Here is a 17,926-nt window from a genome sequence, read left to right on the forward strand (position 1 = left end):
GCTGATAAACAACCTCCAGTGTAAAAAAAACAAAACTTCTTTCTTAGTTCATAAGTCAGTGTATTTTCAGAGTTCTTTAAATGTTACAGACAAGCAGGTTTGAAGCAGCGTCAATTTCAACTCATCAAGCTGTGAAGATTTTAACGAAAGGAGCATGAATTCCTGGTTGTGGAACCGGTGGCAAAGAGGGACTGTTGGAGGGGAAATAAAGCCCAGTTAGAATCCTGGTGTTCACAGGGGCAAGGTCCAGAGTCCCTGGTGTGTTTCTCTGGGTGACATGGGGGTTCCAGTGTTTTTCAACCACTGTGCCGCGGTACACTGGTGTTCCGCGAGATATAGTCAGGTGTGCCGTGGGAAATTATCCAATTTGTAAAAAAACAGTGTATTGCAGAGTAATCATGTATAAATACTCTTCACCAATAGATGGCAGCACAGAACTTTGCCGTTGAAATCGAAACTGAAAGACGTCAGTCTTGTTAATCACCACCACCTGCAGCTGCTACCATCTTGTATCAAAGTACTGTGTCAGTGACAGTGATGGAGAAGTTTTTGAAAAGGGAGGATTTGAACTCCGAACTAGACATGTTGGTGTTTGTCTGTCTTCTATTCCTGCCAGGATCTCAGCCCTGTGTTCATCCATCAAGCCCAGGTTTCACACTGAGTGAGTAAAAATTAAATTAAATTGTATTTATTTAATTCCTGTTGATAACGCATTGATAAGAATGGCTTTATATTGTTAATATAGGCTCGAGTTAATTTATTTTACCATTTTCAGGTGGTGGTGTGCCTCGAGATTTTTCCAAAGAAAAAAGTGTGCCTTGGCTCAAAAAAGGTTGAAAAACACTGCAGCAGACGATAAAAAGCAAGGCACTCAAATGGTCGAGGCATTTGCTGGAATTGTTTCTTCTTCTGTGGTTTCCTCTGGTGTTTTTATATGAGATTGTACCTGTTGTCTGATTCTGCAGCTCATTAATCACATACAACCTGTGGTTACTCCAATGAGTTATTCAAACTGCCATTGTGACAGGATTGTCAAGAGGTAATGATGTAAACACTTCTAAATATCATGTAATAATGATAAAATGAAAATGCTGCTAGGTTTTCACATATTTTCGATTCTGCAATATTTTCCCTCCATTTTTCTTTTCATAATGACTTATTGTCTGAACTTTTCGCTTTCAAACACAAATTGAGGGAACAATGCCCAATTTTTTTTAAATGATTCTTCTACTGCCTATGGTAGAGCCATAAAGGGCATTAAAATATCTAAAAGACAAAGCTCTCAGCTCACCTTTTGTCATCAAACAAACCTTTTGCAACATGGCTGACAATGAGCAGGGTAATGTTGATAAAAAGCAGCAACAAGCTCCTAATTTGAAGTTTTATTCATAAGAAGTGTTTTAAAGTTTTCAGTTAAAAACAAAACCCTTTTCTGAAAGTTCCATCAAATTATATCCATACATCATAGTTCTGCCGTTTTCATCTTACGCCTAAGGTGTAATTATTCATTGATACATTGATCTCCATCGCTAATTTCCACCCTCTTCTTCCTCTCTGAGTATAGCGGCCATTTAATCGCTGCCAATGCTCATACAACCTCCGCTATTTGCTTATTTCTTTCTCTTTCCTTTATTTTTATGTCATTGTTTTCCCTAATCGAAATTCTTGCTGCAGTGTTGTTGCAGAATGTTATTGTGTGGAGTTTGCATGTTGTCCTTAATGTGTGTGGGTTTCCTCTCGGTACTCCCAGTTTCCTCCCACAGTCCCGATGTGTGGCTGCTAACAATGGGTCAATTCAGTGAAGAAATTCCCCCAAGAGATAAAAATAAATAAATAAACAACCTAAATTCCTGTTCAGTTTAGAAGGAGGAGGAATAAAGGCCATCAGAAAAAGCCAAAAGAGCTGAGATGGTATAAACTAATCATTTTGTCTTCTTATCTCTGAGAATTCTTTTTAAACTCTTGAGGTTTCTTGATTCTTCATTCAAGAAATGATGAGTTTTAACTCGCAACCAGCCTGATGAGATACCAATAACGTCATTCAGATGACATGATACAGTACTAAATCACACCGCAGGTGACTAATAACACCTCAGATCCTTCTATACTTTTATTTGAGTGAATATTTGGTGTTGACGAAAAGGCGACTAAATCCAAACCCTCTGGGGCCTGCAAACACCCGTGATGGACGACAGAGATGAAGAAATGTGAGATGAAAGGAGGACGAGTTAATTGATGTGGCGTTGGTCGATGTGAAAGTGTATGAGTCGTCGCCAAGGCAACAGAGGTTTTTTTGGCAGGTGAGAACAGGCTGACAGGGAGGCAGAAAGGCAAATGGCAACAATGAGAGAACATGCAAAAAAATGAACCTTGTGTGTCAAAACTCTGCAGTTTTTTTGGGGGGGCTTGTTTGACTGTAATTGGGTTACCACGTACGTTTAAAGACTGGACCTCCTGCTGAGCTTTTATGCGTCTCCAGCTCAGCTTGGTCGCCGTGTACCAGCCCCAAATTGTCTTTACCGTCTTTCCAGGAAGGCAGTAGGATGTCAGCAGGAAAGATGTCACGCCACACTTCCGCAGTTTTGTCCTGCAAATGATGTCCCCCGCCTCTCCCGTTACCACCCCCAGTCACTGCTGATGTGTTGTTACATCTTTGCATTTGCTGAAGTGAGTCAGACCTGTACTGTTGCACAAGGAGGTGCAGTTTGGTACGTTTTGGGTTTTTTCAGAGGTCCATGATCCATGATTTTCGACCATCAAATATTGATTTGCGGTAAGATTTTGTAATTCTATTTTATTGATATACAAAGTTTTTTTTAGTTTTTTTTTTATATTGTGTCCATCACCTGAGGGTCAGTAGTCGTACTTTTCAACAGTGAAAATAAATGCATTTTATTTACAACATCCAACCACCTTTTAATACCACTTTATCCATTTTTGAGGGTTGCTAACTATCGTTTAAGATACTCTGGACAAGTCACCAGTTCATCACAACAGATAACTGTTGCCTGTGGTCTCAATGGAGACGTGAAGCTCTTCATACTTATGTAACTGAACTGTGGGACAAGTCTCAGAGCGCATGGAAAAGAGCACAAGGAACAGCACTACTCCACAGTGAGACCCTGAGAGTCATATTTACAGTTTAATATGGAATATTACAATGGTATGGTAATGAAAATGCATGTGTATGTATGAGTTATCTCCGAGGTACACAGAGAACATGCAAACTCCCTACAGAGAGGGCCGTGACCCGGCGCTATAAGACGGGCTGTTTCTGATTATGACATCTACAATATAATACAGAATAACTCAACTCTGGTTAAATGTGTCTATATTTATATATTAAGCTCCTGGATTGGGAACAAGAACAATGATATGAGGTTCAAATTTAAACTCCATATTTTCAAAATAAATTGCTTACCACTTTCATCTGCGGGCCACTGCTTCAGCTAACTGAGCAGAGCTACCACATTTCAAGTGGGAACTGACACATTCAAATAAGACTTTCAACACTTTTCACTTTAATGCCAGTTGAGCCCGGGTTCCGGTTTGGATGGACGACAGTGCGGGGGTTTCAATGTGCCTCTGCAATCTATACGGTTGTGTAAGTGGCTCTTTTCACAGGCTGATCATATCAGGCAATTACATCTGGGAGGACCTCTGAAGCCAAGATGGGTAATTATCTCCACCTCGCTCCGATGGCTGATATGGTTTATGTGAAATGCAGTCCTGATGTGGTCCTCATCACTTCAAGCTGAAATGATCTGGCCACGTGGAAAGACTGTGCTCTTCTAAAAATCCAGTAGCTCATATACATCTGTAAACATTCATGGAAAGTTTGCATATATATAGTTAAATATTGCATATGAACAAGTGCCTCTGAATGTCACCAATAAAGCTCTCAAATATATGTGATCCTGTTATAGTGTCCCTAGAGCATAAAATCACCAACGGTGAAGGTACATTAAATTTTTTTTAGCAGCTTCTCATATGATGAAAGACAAAGATGTCACTCAGAAACTTTAATATTATTTGATGTGTCATGCTTCTAGATATTTGTGTTTTTATGTTGACTTTGGACACTTGATTCACCTTCAAAATATATCCTATATGGAAGTAAACTTCAATCAGATACGTCTTGAAAAAGAAAACACATCTGCACAAAACACAACCACGCTGATGACATTAATTGGAAAAATGTTTGCTATGTGGGACATAATTTCTTACAGCTTTAAGCCTGAAAGTCTAAGAAGATGTTAAACTTCCTGATCCTAATATCTGTGCTAAAATCTGTCCCATCGAGCACCAACCAATATGACGTTGTGGATTATTCTTAGTCAACAATTTCCACAAATATTTGAGGCACTGTCCGTACGTTTCATCTCATTTCATTCACGTCCATCGATCAAACAATGTGACCCCCTAAATCCACAAACCCTTACTGTTGTGACTAAACTCTGTACCTTGCCAGAATCAACTTTTTATATTTTATTAAATGGTATTAAATGTGAAAATTGTTTCATCTCTACACATAATTTGTTATTCTTTGATTTAAACAGTATTTGAATAATTTTAAACTCAACAAGGTCAATGAATTTTCAAGTTTTCAACTGTAAGAAGAGTGGATTGGTGGTTTAACTTTAATTTGGCCTCGGTGGAAACCACAGTTGTCGACAATGTTTTTTCCAGTGACCCTTTGTGCTCTCCGACCACTGAGCAAAGATAATTTTCATGAGAGGATAAATGTGATTACAAAGCGGGGGCTGGTATTGAGTTGGAGTGACTTGCACGTGTAAAGGAAGAAATGAGTTTCAATCATGCCACTGAAATGCTTCCCCTTGCAGGGAAGATTCACATGATCTCCTCACTGTATGTGCCAAACATTTCGATTTTTCCTATTTGTGTTGTGACGTCTCTTTAGACGTGGTGCTGTCACATTTCTTTTGGCTTCAAGAGAAGCTCTGTGTTGTTTGTACAAGTTTCCAATTAGCTGTGGAATCCCACTCCTAAAGAATTCATTCCAGCGACCTTGACAGTTACTCCATGCCGGTTCACTATAAACGTTTGTTCATTGACTTGTCAGTGCAGTCATTTGCTTCTGCATGAAATCAGTGGCATGCCAGTATTGCTGAGGCAGCGCGGCCCAAACAGTCAACAGGTTGCAGGCATGTGCTCAAAACCAGGCGGTCTGGAGAGTAAAGAGCTTTTTGTCCTTCAGATCGATGAAATCAGGGGTGCCCTTCCAATTTTAGACAAATATATTTGTTGCCATAGCAAAGTTTCCAGGGAAACCTTTCAGAGGGTTTCAAACTTACACCCCCCAAAAAATAAAAAAATAAAAAAGATGAAGTGAACTTACAAAAGCCTGCTTACAAATTGACTTGCACTGAGCAGCATGCAGTTGCATATCACCCGCTCACTTGCATGTGCTTTGTCATGGTAGAAGGATCAGGCTTGTCGTTTTTCCAGGTACTGTTCAAAACCTCAAATTCCACCCTTTAAATGAGGTTTAATCTGGCAAAGTGTCCCATCTCTTCTTACCTTTCTCTTGAAACACTGACTAGTAAGAGGCAGCAGCACAAAAACCTTTAGAGCTCGCCAGAAGGCATACAATTTGAGTTTATTGTTGTTAAAAGTCTGAGAATCTGTTTAAAAGATGAGGCTCATTGAATAGCTATTAATGTAATTATTGTGATTAAGTATAATTTGGGTACTTTTATTAATATTTTACTGATGTAGGTAATTGTCCTCATACTTAATTAGTTAATCTGTAGTGTACTTTGCTACTAATAAAATCGTGTCTGCACCCAGAAACTAGAGTTGGTACACAAGACTATATAGATCAACAGGTTTATTATACAATTTTACAATTGATTAAAATTGTAAAATTTTTGTCAATTGTGGAAACATATATATATATACACACATACTTTTCCCACCTGTGGTTGTGTTGAACACAGCTGAGGTTCATTCTGATATAAAACACTTGGAGAATGACGGCCGTGCCCCGGTCCTCTGTCTCTCACATGTAACCCGTCTCTTTCTAACTGGTTCTGCTTGGGGAAACACGGAAAGCCACAGTTTGATCTTATTGGTCGGCTTCACCTTGGTTGCGCCTATAAAGCGTCCTGCGTGCGCTCGGAGCGGCGGGAGACCGTCTGAGAGCGCAGAGGAGCGCCGCGCAGCGCGCAGGCTTACCGGGAGGGAAAAATACAAACACCTGTTGCGGACGGAGCCAATGCAAAGGAGAGCAAAAGGAGGAAGGTTTCCCATATAGATGTAAGTGTCTCGTTTATGAATAATTGTTGATTCGAACTCTATTTGTAGACATTTCAGCGTACATTCTGGAGGTTGTGGAACAAGAGTGGTGCGCAGAGGCTGAAATATCCTCGCACCTGTTGGAGTGAATCATTGAATGCAACTTTCTGTGTTCAGTTTACAGATTTCCAAAACGGGATGAACATGATATGTTATTATAAATTGACTTCAGGCTTAGTGCAATATATTTGTCAAACATTGAGACTGTGTATATAAATCTAACCTGTACATCACAGCTCAGTTAAATGAGGAGAAGAGAAGGCGGCACAGAAGGTAAAATAAAGAATACGACCTTAAAGAAAAAGTCTAATTATTGACAAGATGGACTACAAAGAAAGGAAAGGCAAATGAGATATTTTGTCGGTCTCTTTTCAGGTTGATGCAGTATTTACCCCAATAATTAGGCTCCATCAATAAAGCCAGTTCTCTCTCTCTCTCTCTCTCTCTCTCTCTCTAAAAAGAACAATTTTAGTATATGAAAAGTTGATATTGTTTATCAGCCTCAAATATCTCATATTGTTCCCTATTGGATTAGTGGTAACTGACTTTTAACTGTGCAGGGAAAACCTTTTTCAAGCTGAATTGCACCTTTATGGAATACTTTGTTCTCTTTTGTATGCTGTGAATCTGTTTTTAAAAGTTGAGGTCAGAATCCTTCAGCTGCAACTGCAATTATTTTTTTCTCTCTTCCGTCTTAATTCAGTAAAAAGCTTCAGTTTAATCACAGGTTGCGTTCCAGCATCACAGCACAGAGGTGATATTTTTAGCTCTCTTCTCTGATCATTTACTTCCCTCCCCACCCTTCTGTGTTATTAATTGCAGAAACACCTGACTGCAACCACTCCACACATCCCCACTGTCTGGCACTATGTGGGTTCTCGATAAGATACGTGGTTCAGTGGAGACTGGCATGCTGCGACAGGGGGACAATGGAGACAAGAAAGGTGTCCCCTACAGCAATGTGCTCACCCCAGACAAGATCCCAGATTTTTTCATTCCTCCAAAGCTGGTCAGCTGCCCTGCTGAGCCTGAGATTCCCAACGTGAAGCCCAAAGAGTGCCTGCAGCCGTCCACATCTGAGCAGACCGTCGGCAGCGGGAGGAAGATCAGCAGTCCGAGGAGCCCACGTTTGGTTGCCAAGCTCGCAGGAGACACAAAGAACCTGCTGAGAGCAGCAAACCGACACATTATACAAATTGAAAGTGCAGATGACGTTGTGACTGGGGACACCAATGCAGACCCACAGTCACAGACGGCAATGTCACTGCCCTATGTCCCCAAGACTCAGACATCTTATGGCTTTGCAACGTTGAAGGAAAGCCCCCACACCCGTCGCAAAGAGTCGCTGTTTCACTGCGAGCTCACCAGCCCCATCACCTCCCCAAATGCACAGAGGAAGACCGCAGGCAAAAGCAGTGAGGTCGGGAACCACTTGAATCCAGGAGATTTCAACACCTCTCACATGAATCCTTACCGATACTTTAGCGGTGGAGAGAGCGACACGTGCTCCTCAGCCGAGTCCTCCCCCTTCAGCTCCCCACTGCTCTCTCGCTCCGCGTCTCTTCTGAAGATCTTCACGCATGAGACGCAGGCCAAAGTCGTGAAGGTCAAGCGGACTTTCGCCCGCCACAGCTCCCTCTCCACCGACGAGTGCAGCTCAGCTGAGCCCAGCCCCAACATTCAGCGTCGGCTCCACGTCCCGTCCTTGCAAGGCGGCGCCGGAGCTTCTGACCACGGCCTCAATCGGGAGCATACCATCAACCTGCACAAAGGCGGGACCGTGAGGATCGGCGCAAACTACGACTCCGGCACCTCCCGCCTGCTCATCCGCATCTTTGCAGCGGAGAGTCTGTACGACAAGCACTTTGACATAAAGAGCATCAACTGCTGCGTGTCGGTCTACCTGAACCCCGGCAAGCTGCAGAAACAGAGGAGCAACATCATCAAGAACAGCCGCAACCCGACCTTCAACGAGGATTTCTTCTTTGACTCGATCAGCTCGATTCAGGTGAAGAACCTCTCGGTGAAGTTCAAGGTTGTGAACAAAGGCACCAGCCTCAAGAGGGACACGCTGCTGGGCGAACGAGAGGTGCCTCTGACAAAGCTGCTCTCTGAGATTTAAAGCTGCATGACCTCCAAGTCAAAAGAGACAAAGAAAACAACCTAATTTAGACAGAAACATCCCACGATTAAATTGGTTCCTCGACTCTTGGTCTATCCCAATCGTCAAACCGAGTGAAGCGATTAAAAAGTGAGTGGAAAATTCGGAATTCAAAATTTGTAAAACCGACTAATTGAAAGAAAAAAATGCTTCAATCTGCAATTAAAAAAATATATAATTGCACAAAGGTAAAACATCCTTTGATTCATCTGGACTGGATTTATGGTGGACACATTTTTACCGGCCCTTTTCCCCAAAAATCGGCTATTTGTTACACTAAGCTGGACTTTGCAACCACAGACGTATACAACAGATGAACGATTTCCCTTCTTGTTTTGTTTTGGATGCATATCTAGTTCAAAGGTGGGACGACAAATGTGAATCGGCCTGCGTGCACGTGTTCTCGTCTGCACTGCACCCTCTGTGGTTTCCTCTTTGAAAGAAATGCCCATCAATACAGAGTGTTATCCTACATCAGCGTCACCATGTGCTGGCCACGGAGATGCTTCTGTGAGTCGATGCGCTCTTTGAAGTAGCACTACATCCTGATGCGCAAAGGATGCTTTGATCCCAGTCTCCGTGACTCAACTCTGACATGGGAGTGTGATGGACAAACAGGAGCATTTGCATGCATATTCAAAAAAATCAAAAAAATTTACAATTATAATAAGACTGATTGAATAATGTTAAACATGAACTGAAGACTACCGAAATATCTGTCCTGTAAAAAAGGATTGCAGGTTGTAATTTCATACCCTGGTTCTCTGTGACATTCAATTCTTTACTCCTCCAAATCCCCTTTGCTAAACATTAAGCTCTGCCGCTCTTCTTCATCAATGCCTTCTTGACACGTGATGAAGTTTGTCAGTCAATGGTGTCATATGAATTTAACCAGCCCAATGTGAATTTTACTGCCTGTTCTCTCATAAGCAAACATTGTGTGTGTGTGTGTGTGTGTGTGTGTGTGTGTGTGTGTGTGTGTGTACGCAACATTTTTCAATCTGTGATTATTTCTGAAAATAGGTTAAATATTCTCGATTATCTTTCAGATTTGCTCACTTTTTGTTCTCAATTTCAGACGGAAATGACTATAAGGGGAGTTTTTCTGTAGTACAGGGTGCATTTTCGATTCTAATCTCCAGGTACTTCTTTAATGGCATTAAAACCGGTTTTGAGTAAATAAATAAGGAGAAACTGAGGACATGTTCTCACAGTGGAGTCGAGACAATTACGTCATGTTTGATATACATATATTTACTTTAGTGATGAGATCTCTAGTGGCTTTCAAGCAGCTGTTTGGATGTTCCCACCGCAGCAGGTCAACATGCTTCATCCAGTGTGAGCACCTTGATTAAATATTTTGCAACTAAGCAACAGGCTTTCCTCACTCCACACCAACCTCCTTACTTACCACCAGTTGGTTTTTATTTTCCGCAGCACAGATAGTGAATAAAGCTGGTCAAATGAGACTTTGACAAGTTATAATTTTGTTCTGCTGTGCAGAAATGCCCATTTTAAATTCCAAGCTTGGTTAGTCATTTATATCAAATTCTTCTCTCAAGTAGCATCTGTAGTATTTCATCCAAGCAATTAAAGCTGCAGCTTTCAGAAAGCGCTCTAACTTCTAGTTCCACCATATTTTTTTTTAATCCTAGGAAATGAGCATCATTTAGTTTCTTTACTCCTCAATCAAAGTCAATACATCCGTTTACATGAACAAAAAACTGTCAATTTATGCAAGCAGGCATTCGCCTTAGCCACAATACTGGCAGAAAAGCAACTATAGTGTGCATGTTAATGTATTAAATGTAACTTATGAGGAGATTAGAGCACTGGTGTTGCAGTGAGTAACAGCTGCATGGCATGAACATGTCACTGGCGTTCGCATGAAACCCAAAAGCCTTACAATGTGTTTGTGTCAGGGAGAGAGAGAGAGAGAAAGAGAGAGAGGATCAAGTCGTGTGTGTTTTGATCAGCATGGCTTTGCCTAGAGTTGTGATTTTCTATGTACAACATGTGGTATTTTGTAAACTGCTTTTGAATGTTTTGACACGATTCAAAGCGTATGTTGGATTTGTACTGTATATAACCACATATGTGCTGGTTTTTACATTTGTCTGTGAAATGCAAATTATGCACCAGCAAACAAGAAGTGCTGATAAGTCTCGTTCTTTCTCATTGTGCTGTTTCAAATGATAAGAAAATGCCCCCAATGGAACTGTAAAGAAACAAAATGGTGATACACACTTTAAGATGAGCCGCGGGGCCGTCTGCTGTTGGTTTGAGGAAATACGAGAAGTCACATGTTGACTGCGGCCTTGAGAGCTCGGTGGAAGAAATGCAACGACGGAAAAGAAAAGGAGTCCGACACATCAGAGTGAAGCTTATTGACGTTTGTGACGTGACTATTCAAAGCTCCACTTCAGTTCGATGAATTACTCACACCGGGTGTCCGTAGCTCACTTGTAGCACCACTCAGTGTGCTCTATGTATACCTTATATATAGTGGCATTGTCTGTTTTGATGTGCAAATCAGTGATCTGTTGTTAACCCAACTGCACTCGGTGCCTGCTCATTGTTGTACCTTTTAACCACAGTCTCTAAATTGAACTCGACACCGTTGCAACCAAACTCTGTCAGAGGATTCCTCTCGCATGACTATACTTTAGTAGTGTCTTTACTAAATTTGAGTGGATTCTTGTCGTGCGGCTCTTCGTCTCCTTGTGCTCGATGGCAGTTTAGCTTCAGGCACAGATGTTTATAATAATGCACAATGTAGATTGTTTGACTGCATCTAAATTGGTTTGAACTAATTACGACTGTATGACTGTTTTTATGTGGCTTATCAATTAATAGCTTTCAAATGCAGGCTGAAAAGCAACAGTGTTATCTGGCTGCTTCTGTTTGGACAGACGATGCTGTCATCGGTCAAACTGTGGCCTCGCTCTGGGTTCGAGTTCTGCACACGCTGGAAAGAACTGCTTGTATGTCTCAGCAGACTCTTGCTAAGAGTGAAATGAATAATAAATATCTCAATGCACAACAAAAATAGATCTGACCTAAACAATTACACTAATATATTTGAGAAGCAACCCCTATTGGTTGATCTTGCATCTTTTTTGAATTATTTAATTTTGTGCCATAAGAAGCCAAATTAGTGAATTAAAATAGCTTATTTACAATTGTCGCTGTCTGCATTACTTTAATGCGACAGCCATGGGGAAACTCCACTGGTGATGTGTCCAGATTAGTGGATTTAAAAACGTCCTCTCTCCACCGACACTGGCTCATCCTGGCCTGCTGCAGCACAGTAGCATCAGTGAAGCTGCAGCTTCATATTAATCACTGTTTATATTGTAGCATGTTTTTTCTTTTTTTACATTTCGGCAGTTCAAATTTTTTGTCAAGGCATGAATAATGATCTGTACCAGAATGTATGACTGTTTAGTCAAGAGCAGGAAGGATAGTTCTCACAGTCACTGCACTGATGACACTACATGCCGGGTCGGTTGATCTGAATGGCAAGTCTCATTTGATTTACAGAGGAATTACCAAAATTAGCTTACCAGAATTAACTTTCCCATTATCTACCCTGCTGTTGTTGTGGAAATCAATGTATATGTTTCTGCACTCAATAGCTGTTTAATTAGACAGAGTACAGACATGCTTGACTGATAACATTTAGAATGAGAATGGTGGAAAGTGTCAATACTAGAGAGAGAGAGAGAGAGAGAGAGAGAGAGAGAGAGAGAGAGAGAGACTCAGCTGGATCTTGTGCTTTACTGATACTGGTTACATGGTTTAAATATACTGTACAGATGTTTCTCCTGTCTCGACAGGTTTTGCTTCGAAAAGCGAGGCAACAACGTGCCAGTCCATTACGGTACTTGACACTGAACTCCTTTCAAGGAGAATGCTAAAAAAAAGAATAATCAGTTATAAAATGTAGCAAAAACGTAGCCGTTAACGAGTGCAGTCACTGTTCTTGTTGTGTTTCTGGCCTGTGCAGCTATATACTTTTTATACTGTGATATTACTTTGACCGCTGAGAGTCTCTCTCTGGTTAATATGTTAATATGCGTGTGTGAAGAACTTAAATTAAAGGAATGATTAAAATGACATCATTGATGTGTTGTTGATCATTTGCATGCATGGGCTCTGGGATACTGTTTTAGCACAGGACAAATCATGAGTAAGTAAAAATGTGTTTTTTTACAGGAAGGATGAAAACAACAGGATTCCTGGCTTGCCTCTGACTTTGAGTGAAATGAGAGCAGGTCCCCCACTGACGCCATGATTACTTGATTCACCACTGAGATGTGCTCTTCTAAACAAAGTCTGCCCACTTAAAAATCTATATTTTTTCTGACCTCCTCAACCTTTGTACGTATTTTATCTTCCCTGAACAAGCATTAACCAAGACAGGAAACACCTTATTCTGGCCAAGCTGCCAGCATTTGGCAGGGTATTAATATATATATATTTTTTTTTTAGCAAACCCACCTGAAATGCATTAAAGTGCACGTTCTCCAACAGGGTCTGTCTTAAAGCAATTTGTTGTGTGGGATCTGCCCTGAGTTACAATTCTGTCTCTGCGTGCTATTTGAAATAAGTTAAAAGTAGTTAAAACTAAACATTTTACATTTGCCACAACACAAATTGGACAATGAATATTGAGTTGTTGTCATGAATCATATGTTTGCACTTTTCTTCCATCCTGTGAAATGGATATTTTTATGGACAGCAACTAAAGCAGCAACTTGGATGCATTTACTGTCACTGCTGTCAACAGGAAGAAAATTTAGGAACCTTAATGATGTTTGAAGAAATGTGTACCTTCTTTTTTTTTGATGAAATGGAAGCACTATGTTTGTCTCCAACAGAAAACATAAAAGTTCAGTGTAGAAAGAAACTATAGAATCACAGAATTAATGGCATGGTTTCATTAAACTCAGCTCTATGACTGCCAGGCAGGATTAAATATATATAAATTATAAATTTATATGCTCTTTATTGACCTTTCTGGGGAAAAGGAAGGTGGAGAGCGTCGCAACAGTGCCGTGGAGGTACAGGCGAAGGTCACAATCTTCAATCATACTCAAGGGCTGGAGAGTCTTGGCCATACAGAAAAAAAGATGAGAAACATGAGGCCATGTTTACACATACCCGGGTTTTAAAAAAAAACTCTGATATTTCCCTTTCTACAAAAAAAATCTTCATTTACACAGACTGCATACACACCTAGTTCAGAGCTACTATGAGCATGCCGAACCTGTTGGGGGCAGTGTAGCAAGAAGCATGAAGCCATGATAGCCAATCAGTATCCTGGAAAAAAAAAACACCACTTCATGAATTGTGACATAAATATCCACCTTCCCCCCCTTCAGACAGAGACAGAATTTATCCAGATCTCCACTGTGGCCGGAGTTTTCAGGAATCGACATTTGTGGTGAGTCGTAACTGCGCTTATGTGTAAAATGCGAGGTCCAAACATAGAGAAATATCACCGTATTTTCAAAAACCCGGGTAAATATAAATGTGGCCTGAGATTTGAAACACAGGGAGAAAATAGGAACGACTGGTGACACAACAGTTCTGGCAGCAATCGCAGCCACCAGGTGCAGACAATAGTGCATTCAGGCACAGGTGAAAGATATCAAGACAGGAAGCAGCAATCAGACACAGAGAGTCAAGGAGCCCAGAATGAGAGAGAGAGGGTGAGATTTCAAAATAATACAGGAAACAAACAAATCAGAAAACGTGCACTGTGACACAGAAGGGAGTGCAACAGCAGCTAGATCAGACCACAAGGTGAATGCTTATTTGTAATTTAACACACATGTTATTGGATTTGCTGAAACTAAATTGACACATGTTGCGGTAATTATCAGGCTGTTTAATAAAAAAAAGAAGAAGAAAAATCATGCTAATGCTCAAAATTCAAACACCATGTTTTCAAGTTCATACACCTCATGCAAGAAGATTTCAAATCCTTCAAATGTATTCATTTTTAACATTTTCAAAAAAAATTTTTGAAAGCAGGGCAGCTGAGGCCTCGACACTGACACAGCAAACCAGCATTATTATAAAAAACCTAGAAAAGAAAAAAAAAATCAGCGATTAAAATACAATAATCATCACGTGACCAGATCTAGGTGAAATGTGAACATAAGGTCTCGCCTTGTGACACAAAAAATGAACTAGCACATAAAGCATTTGAATTGCAAGCAGTCATATGAAGTGATTAAGTGACCGCCAGTTCGTTCATTGGCGCCGTACAAACCACGGCACTGCAGCGTGCAACATATCCACGCAGGGAGCCAGCGTCAAAGTGATCGATGGAGAATCAAAAGCGTCGACACTCTTTGTCCCCTCCTCCTTCATTCAACAATTGAGTTACCCAAAACAACTTTCAATGTCGTGACTGAACATTTCCTCTTTTGAATATTTAGAAAGCCAAACAAGCGACACACAAAGACCTTCTCCCTCCCCCACCTCATCCCCACCATCTCTAATTCATCGCCCACATGCATACACAAAAATGAACCAAAAAAAAAAAGAAAAGAAATACTATTAGGTTTCCTTTCTGCCAGCTGCGCTCGAGATGCAGCTGCTGCAAACACTCTCTCTGTGATGGGGAAAAGAGTGTTTTCCAATATCCTTCATCTGCCATTGTTCATTTCCATCCTCCGCCGAATGTATCTCACAGCTTGCAAATTGATTTATAATGCTGACTTTTCCTGAGCAGTGGGAGGAGGATGGAGACCGGGGGTCTGGAGTTGGATGTGACACAACAGAAGCAATAAGAATCCACACTCTCGGGGGGGGGGGGGCAAATTTGATTGGGGCAATTTTCATCCATAGCTTCCTTGACTTGAGGGAGGAAAGGTTTAGGGTCGTTATTGGCTTTGGGATTACTATGGCAACTGCAGACGAGAGTGCTCTCCAAGTAAAGGAATGGAGAGAGAGAGAGAGAGAGAGAGAGAGAGAGAGAGAGAGAGAGAGAGAGAGAGAGAGAGAGAGAGAGAGAGAGAGAGAGAGAGAGAGAGAGAGAGAGAGAGAGAGAGAGAGAGAGAGAGAGAGAGAGAGAGAGAGAGAGAGAGAGAGAGAGATTATTGTGGGTTGATTGTTCAAATTACACTTTACGTCATGCTGAGTTTATGTTGCATAGATTCAAATTTTTTTACACTGCAGTCCTCATAACGATTGCAAAAGGAGTGTTGTTGTGATCCAGTGTAGTATCAGCTCCCCCGTGTAGGAAATCCAGTGTGGGGGAAAAAAAATTATGTTGCCATGTCGTTTTCAAATTTGTGATGCAATGTATGTGGCAAACTGTAATTTCTCCAATGACTGATAATTGGTCAATGATTGATGTGATTTTGTGGTTGAATACATGGACACCAGTAATTGCGGTCTGGACTTGAGCAAGATCTTTTAATATAAATGGATTTGGCCAATTTGCATGGTGATTCTCAGCTTTGCCTCAACTACTGTCGTCCAGACCAGGTGGCAGAAATTCAGGAATGGTAAGTGAAGCTTTGGACATAAAATCATTTTAAAAGATATTTTTAGACAGATTATCAATGTGTTGGATTATATCCTCCTCCTGTGGGGGAGAAAATGGCTCTGTGAATGCTTGTGAATGGCAGGAGCACAACATATGCAAATGCAGTTGAATTGCACAGAGGAATCAACTGAATTCAAAAACTCATTAGACCTGATGCTAGACCTCACTGTAATGTTCTGCCCCCCAAAAATAATGTCTGTGGGTAAAAAAAATTACAGGACAGAAAAAGTAAGAATTGGTCACACCTATTCTGATAATAACCCCTTAATACTGCCATGTCCATGTATGCAGGCAGTATAAGAATTACTGAGTTTTACATATTTCATGTAACTTCCTGGCCACCATAAATACAGTAATTGTCACAATATCTGACCAGCAGCGCAGAGCCATAGTGCTACATTAAAGACCAGCGCTCTCTCTTGTATACAAGCTTTTATGTGGGCAGTTTTATAGACCCGCTGCACTGGGAGCATTTTTTTTTTTTTTCTTTTTCACTTTGCAGCCACAGGTGTGACTAATTACGGTAATAATGGCTGCAGTACACTGCTTTACAAGAACAGAACAAATCTATCATTACTGTCATTTGTTCCACCCATCCTCTTTCCTGCTCTGAAGGTCAAATTGTCTGTTCACTGTAACATTTACTAATGTGCTGCTGTCTGAAATTTGTCAAGCTGCTGCATTTTCTATTGACTGGAAACTGTGCAAAAGTACAAACACTCCCATGATTCTTAATACCGTGTGTGATTTCCATTGTAACGTCATGAACTTGTGCACGTGCTCCTGCAGCAGACTTGAATGACAGAACAGATGAATAGAATTTAATATAAATGTATAACATATTCAGTTTGAAAGATCATTTCTATATGAACTGCACCGTTAGCACAGTTCACAACATTAATGAAATAAACTCATAAAAGACTCCATAAGACGCACTCAATCCAGTGTGGCTCAGTTTAGCATCTGAACCGTACATCCTGCCTTTGGAATTGCTTTAAAAATCAAAAACATTCTAATATTTTGATTTAACAATACAGTCAGGTTCTATTTTGATTCAGCCCTGAGTAAGATTGGGCAACAGTCTGAGCTGTTTCTGATGCGTTGGCCTGATTGCTGCACAATGCGTCAGGAAAAAACACAATTGCTACTTATGTTAGCATTTGCTGATAATACTGAATACTCGTATTATGATATGCAGGATAGCATTTTGATGATACTGATTTCGGAAATACATTATTTAATAATTTTTCAAACACTAACTTGTCAGCATGAATAGTTATATTTCATTCTGATTAACTTAGTAGATATAGAATGGAAAATGACAGAAAAGAAATGGCAGTAACAGCCATAACCCAGATTGAATCAGTTGTTTGAGGAAAAACAGGAAACAAAAACATGACGTAACTTTTACTCTGATCTTTACAAGCTATAGTACTAAACGCACGAATACTTTAACTTTACTCACTTGTACGGCACTGGAAATTTAGCAAGTGATTTTATTCCGCCTGTAGGCATCTTTATTCAAATTTCCTCAGTTTACCGCTGTGAAAATAAAATACGATCACATCTCATGTTTAGTTTTGAGGAGACTCTAAAATATTACGGTGTACTTAGTGCTTGAGCACAGATACCATGGATGTTTCAAAGGTTTATACTCGTTAAAATGGGTTACAGAAGGAGTTGTAACTGCATTACTTTTGACTGTAATGTAATGTGAAGTGAAGTATTAAATATTGCTAATATTGCAGTGCTGCTGCGTCTCTCTGCCCTGCTGACTCGTCAACCACTGGCTTTACTATCATCTAAAACTGACCTTACATTGACGAGCAACTCAGTAACTTATTCACTAAACTCCCGTTTGCTTGATGTCGAGTTTCCTT

At 40.6% G+C, this 17,926-nt stretch overlaps 1 protein-coding gene across 1 annotated transcript; it reads left to right on the forward strand.

Moving 5' to 3' along the window:
- Window positions 1-7,186: 7,186 nt before the first annotated feature.
- On the forward strand, window positions 7,187-8,440 carry LOC308137776 (C2 calcium-dependent domain-containing protein 4C; the record flags this gene model as incomplete). Its single annotated transcript, XM_080506612.1, has 1 exon — window positions 7,187-8,440. The coding sequence occupies one exon, from the start codon at window positions 7,187-7,189 to the stop codon at window positions 8,438-8,440; it is 1,254 nt and encodes a 417-aa protein (XP_080362738.1).
- Window positions 8,441-17,926: the final 9,486 nt, after the last annotated feature.

Source organism: Blennius ocellaris (genome assembly GCF_963422515.1).
Source record: "Blennius ocellaris genome assembly, chromosome: 12".
In the NCBI taxonomy this organism is placed as follows: domain Eukaryota; kingdom Metazoa; phylum Chordata; class Actinopteri; order Blenniiformes; family Blenniidae; genus Blennius; species Blennius ocellaris.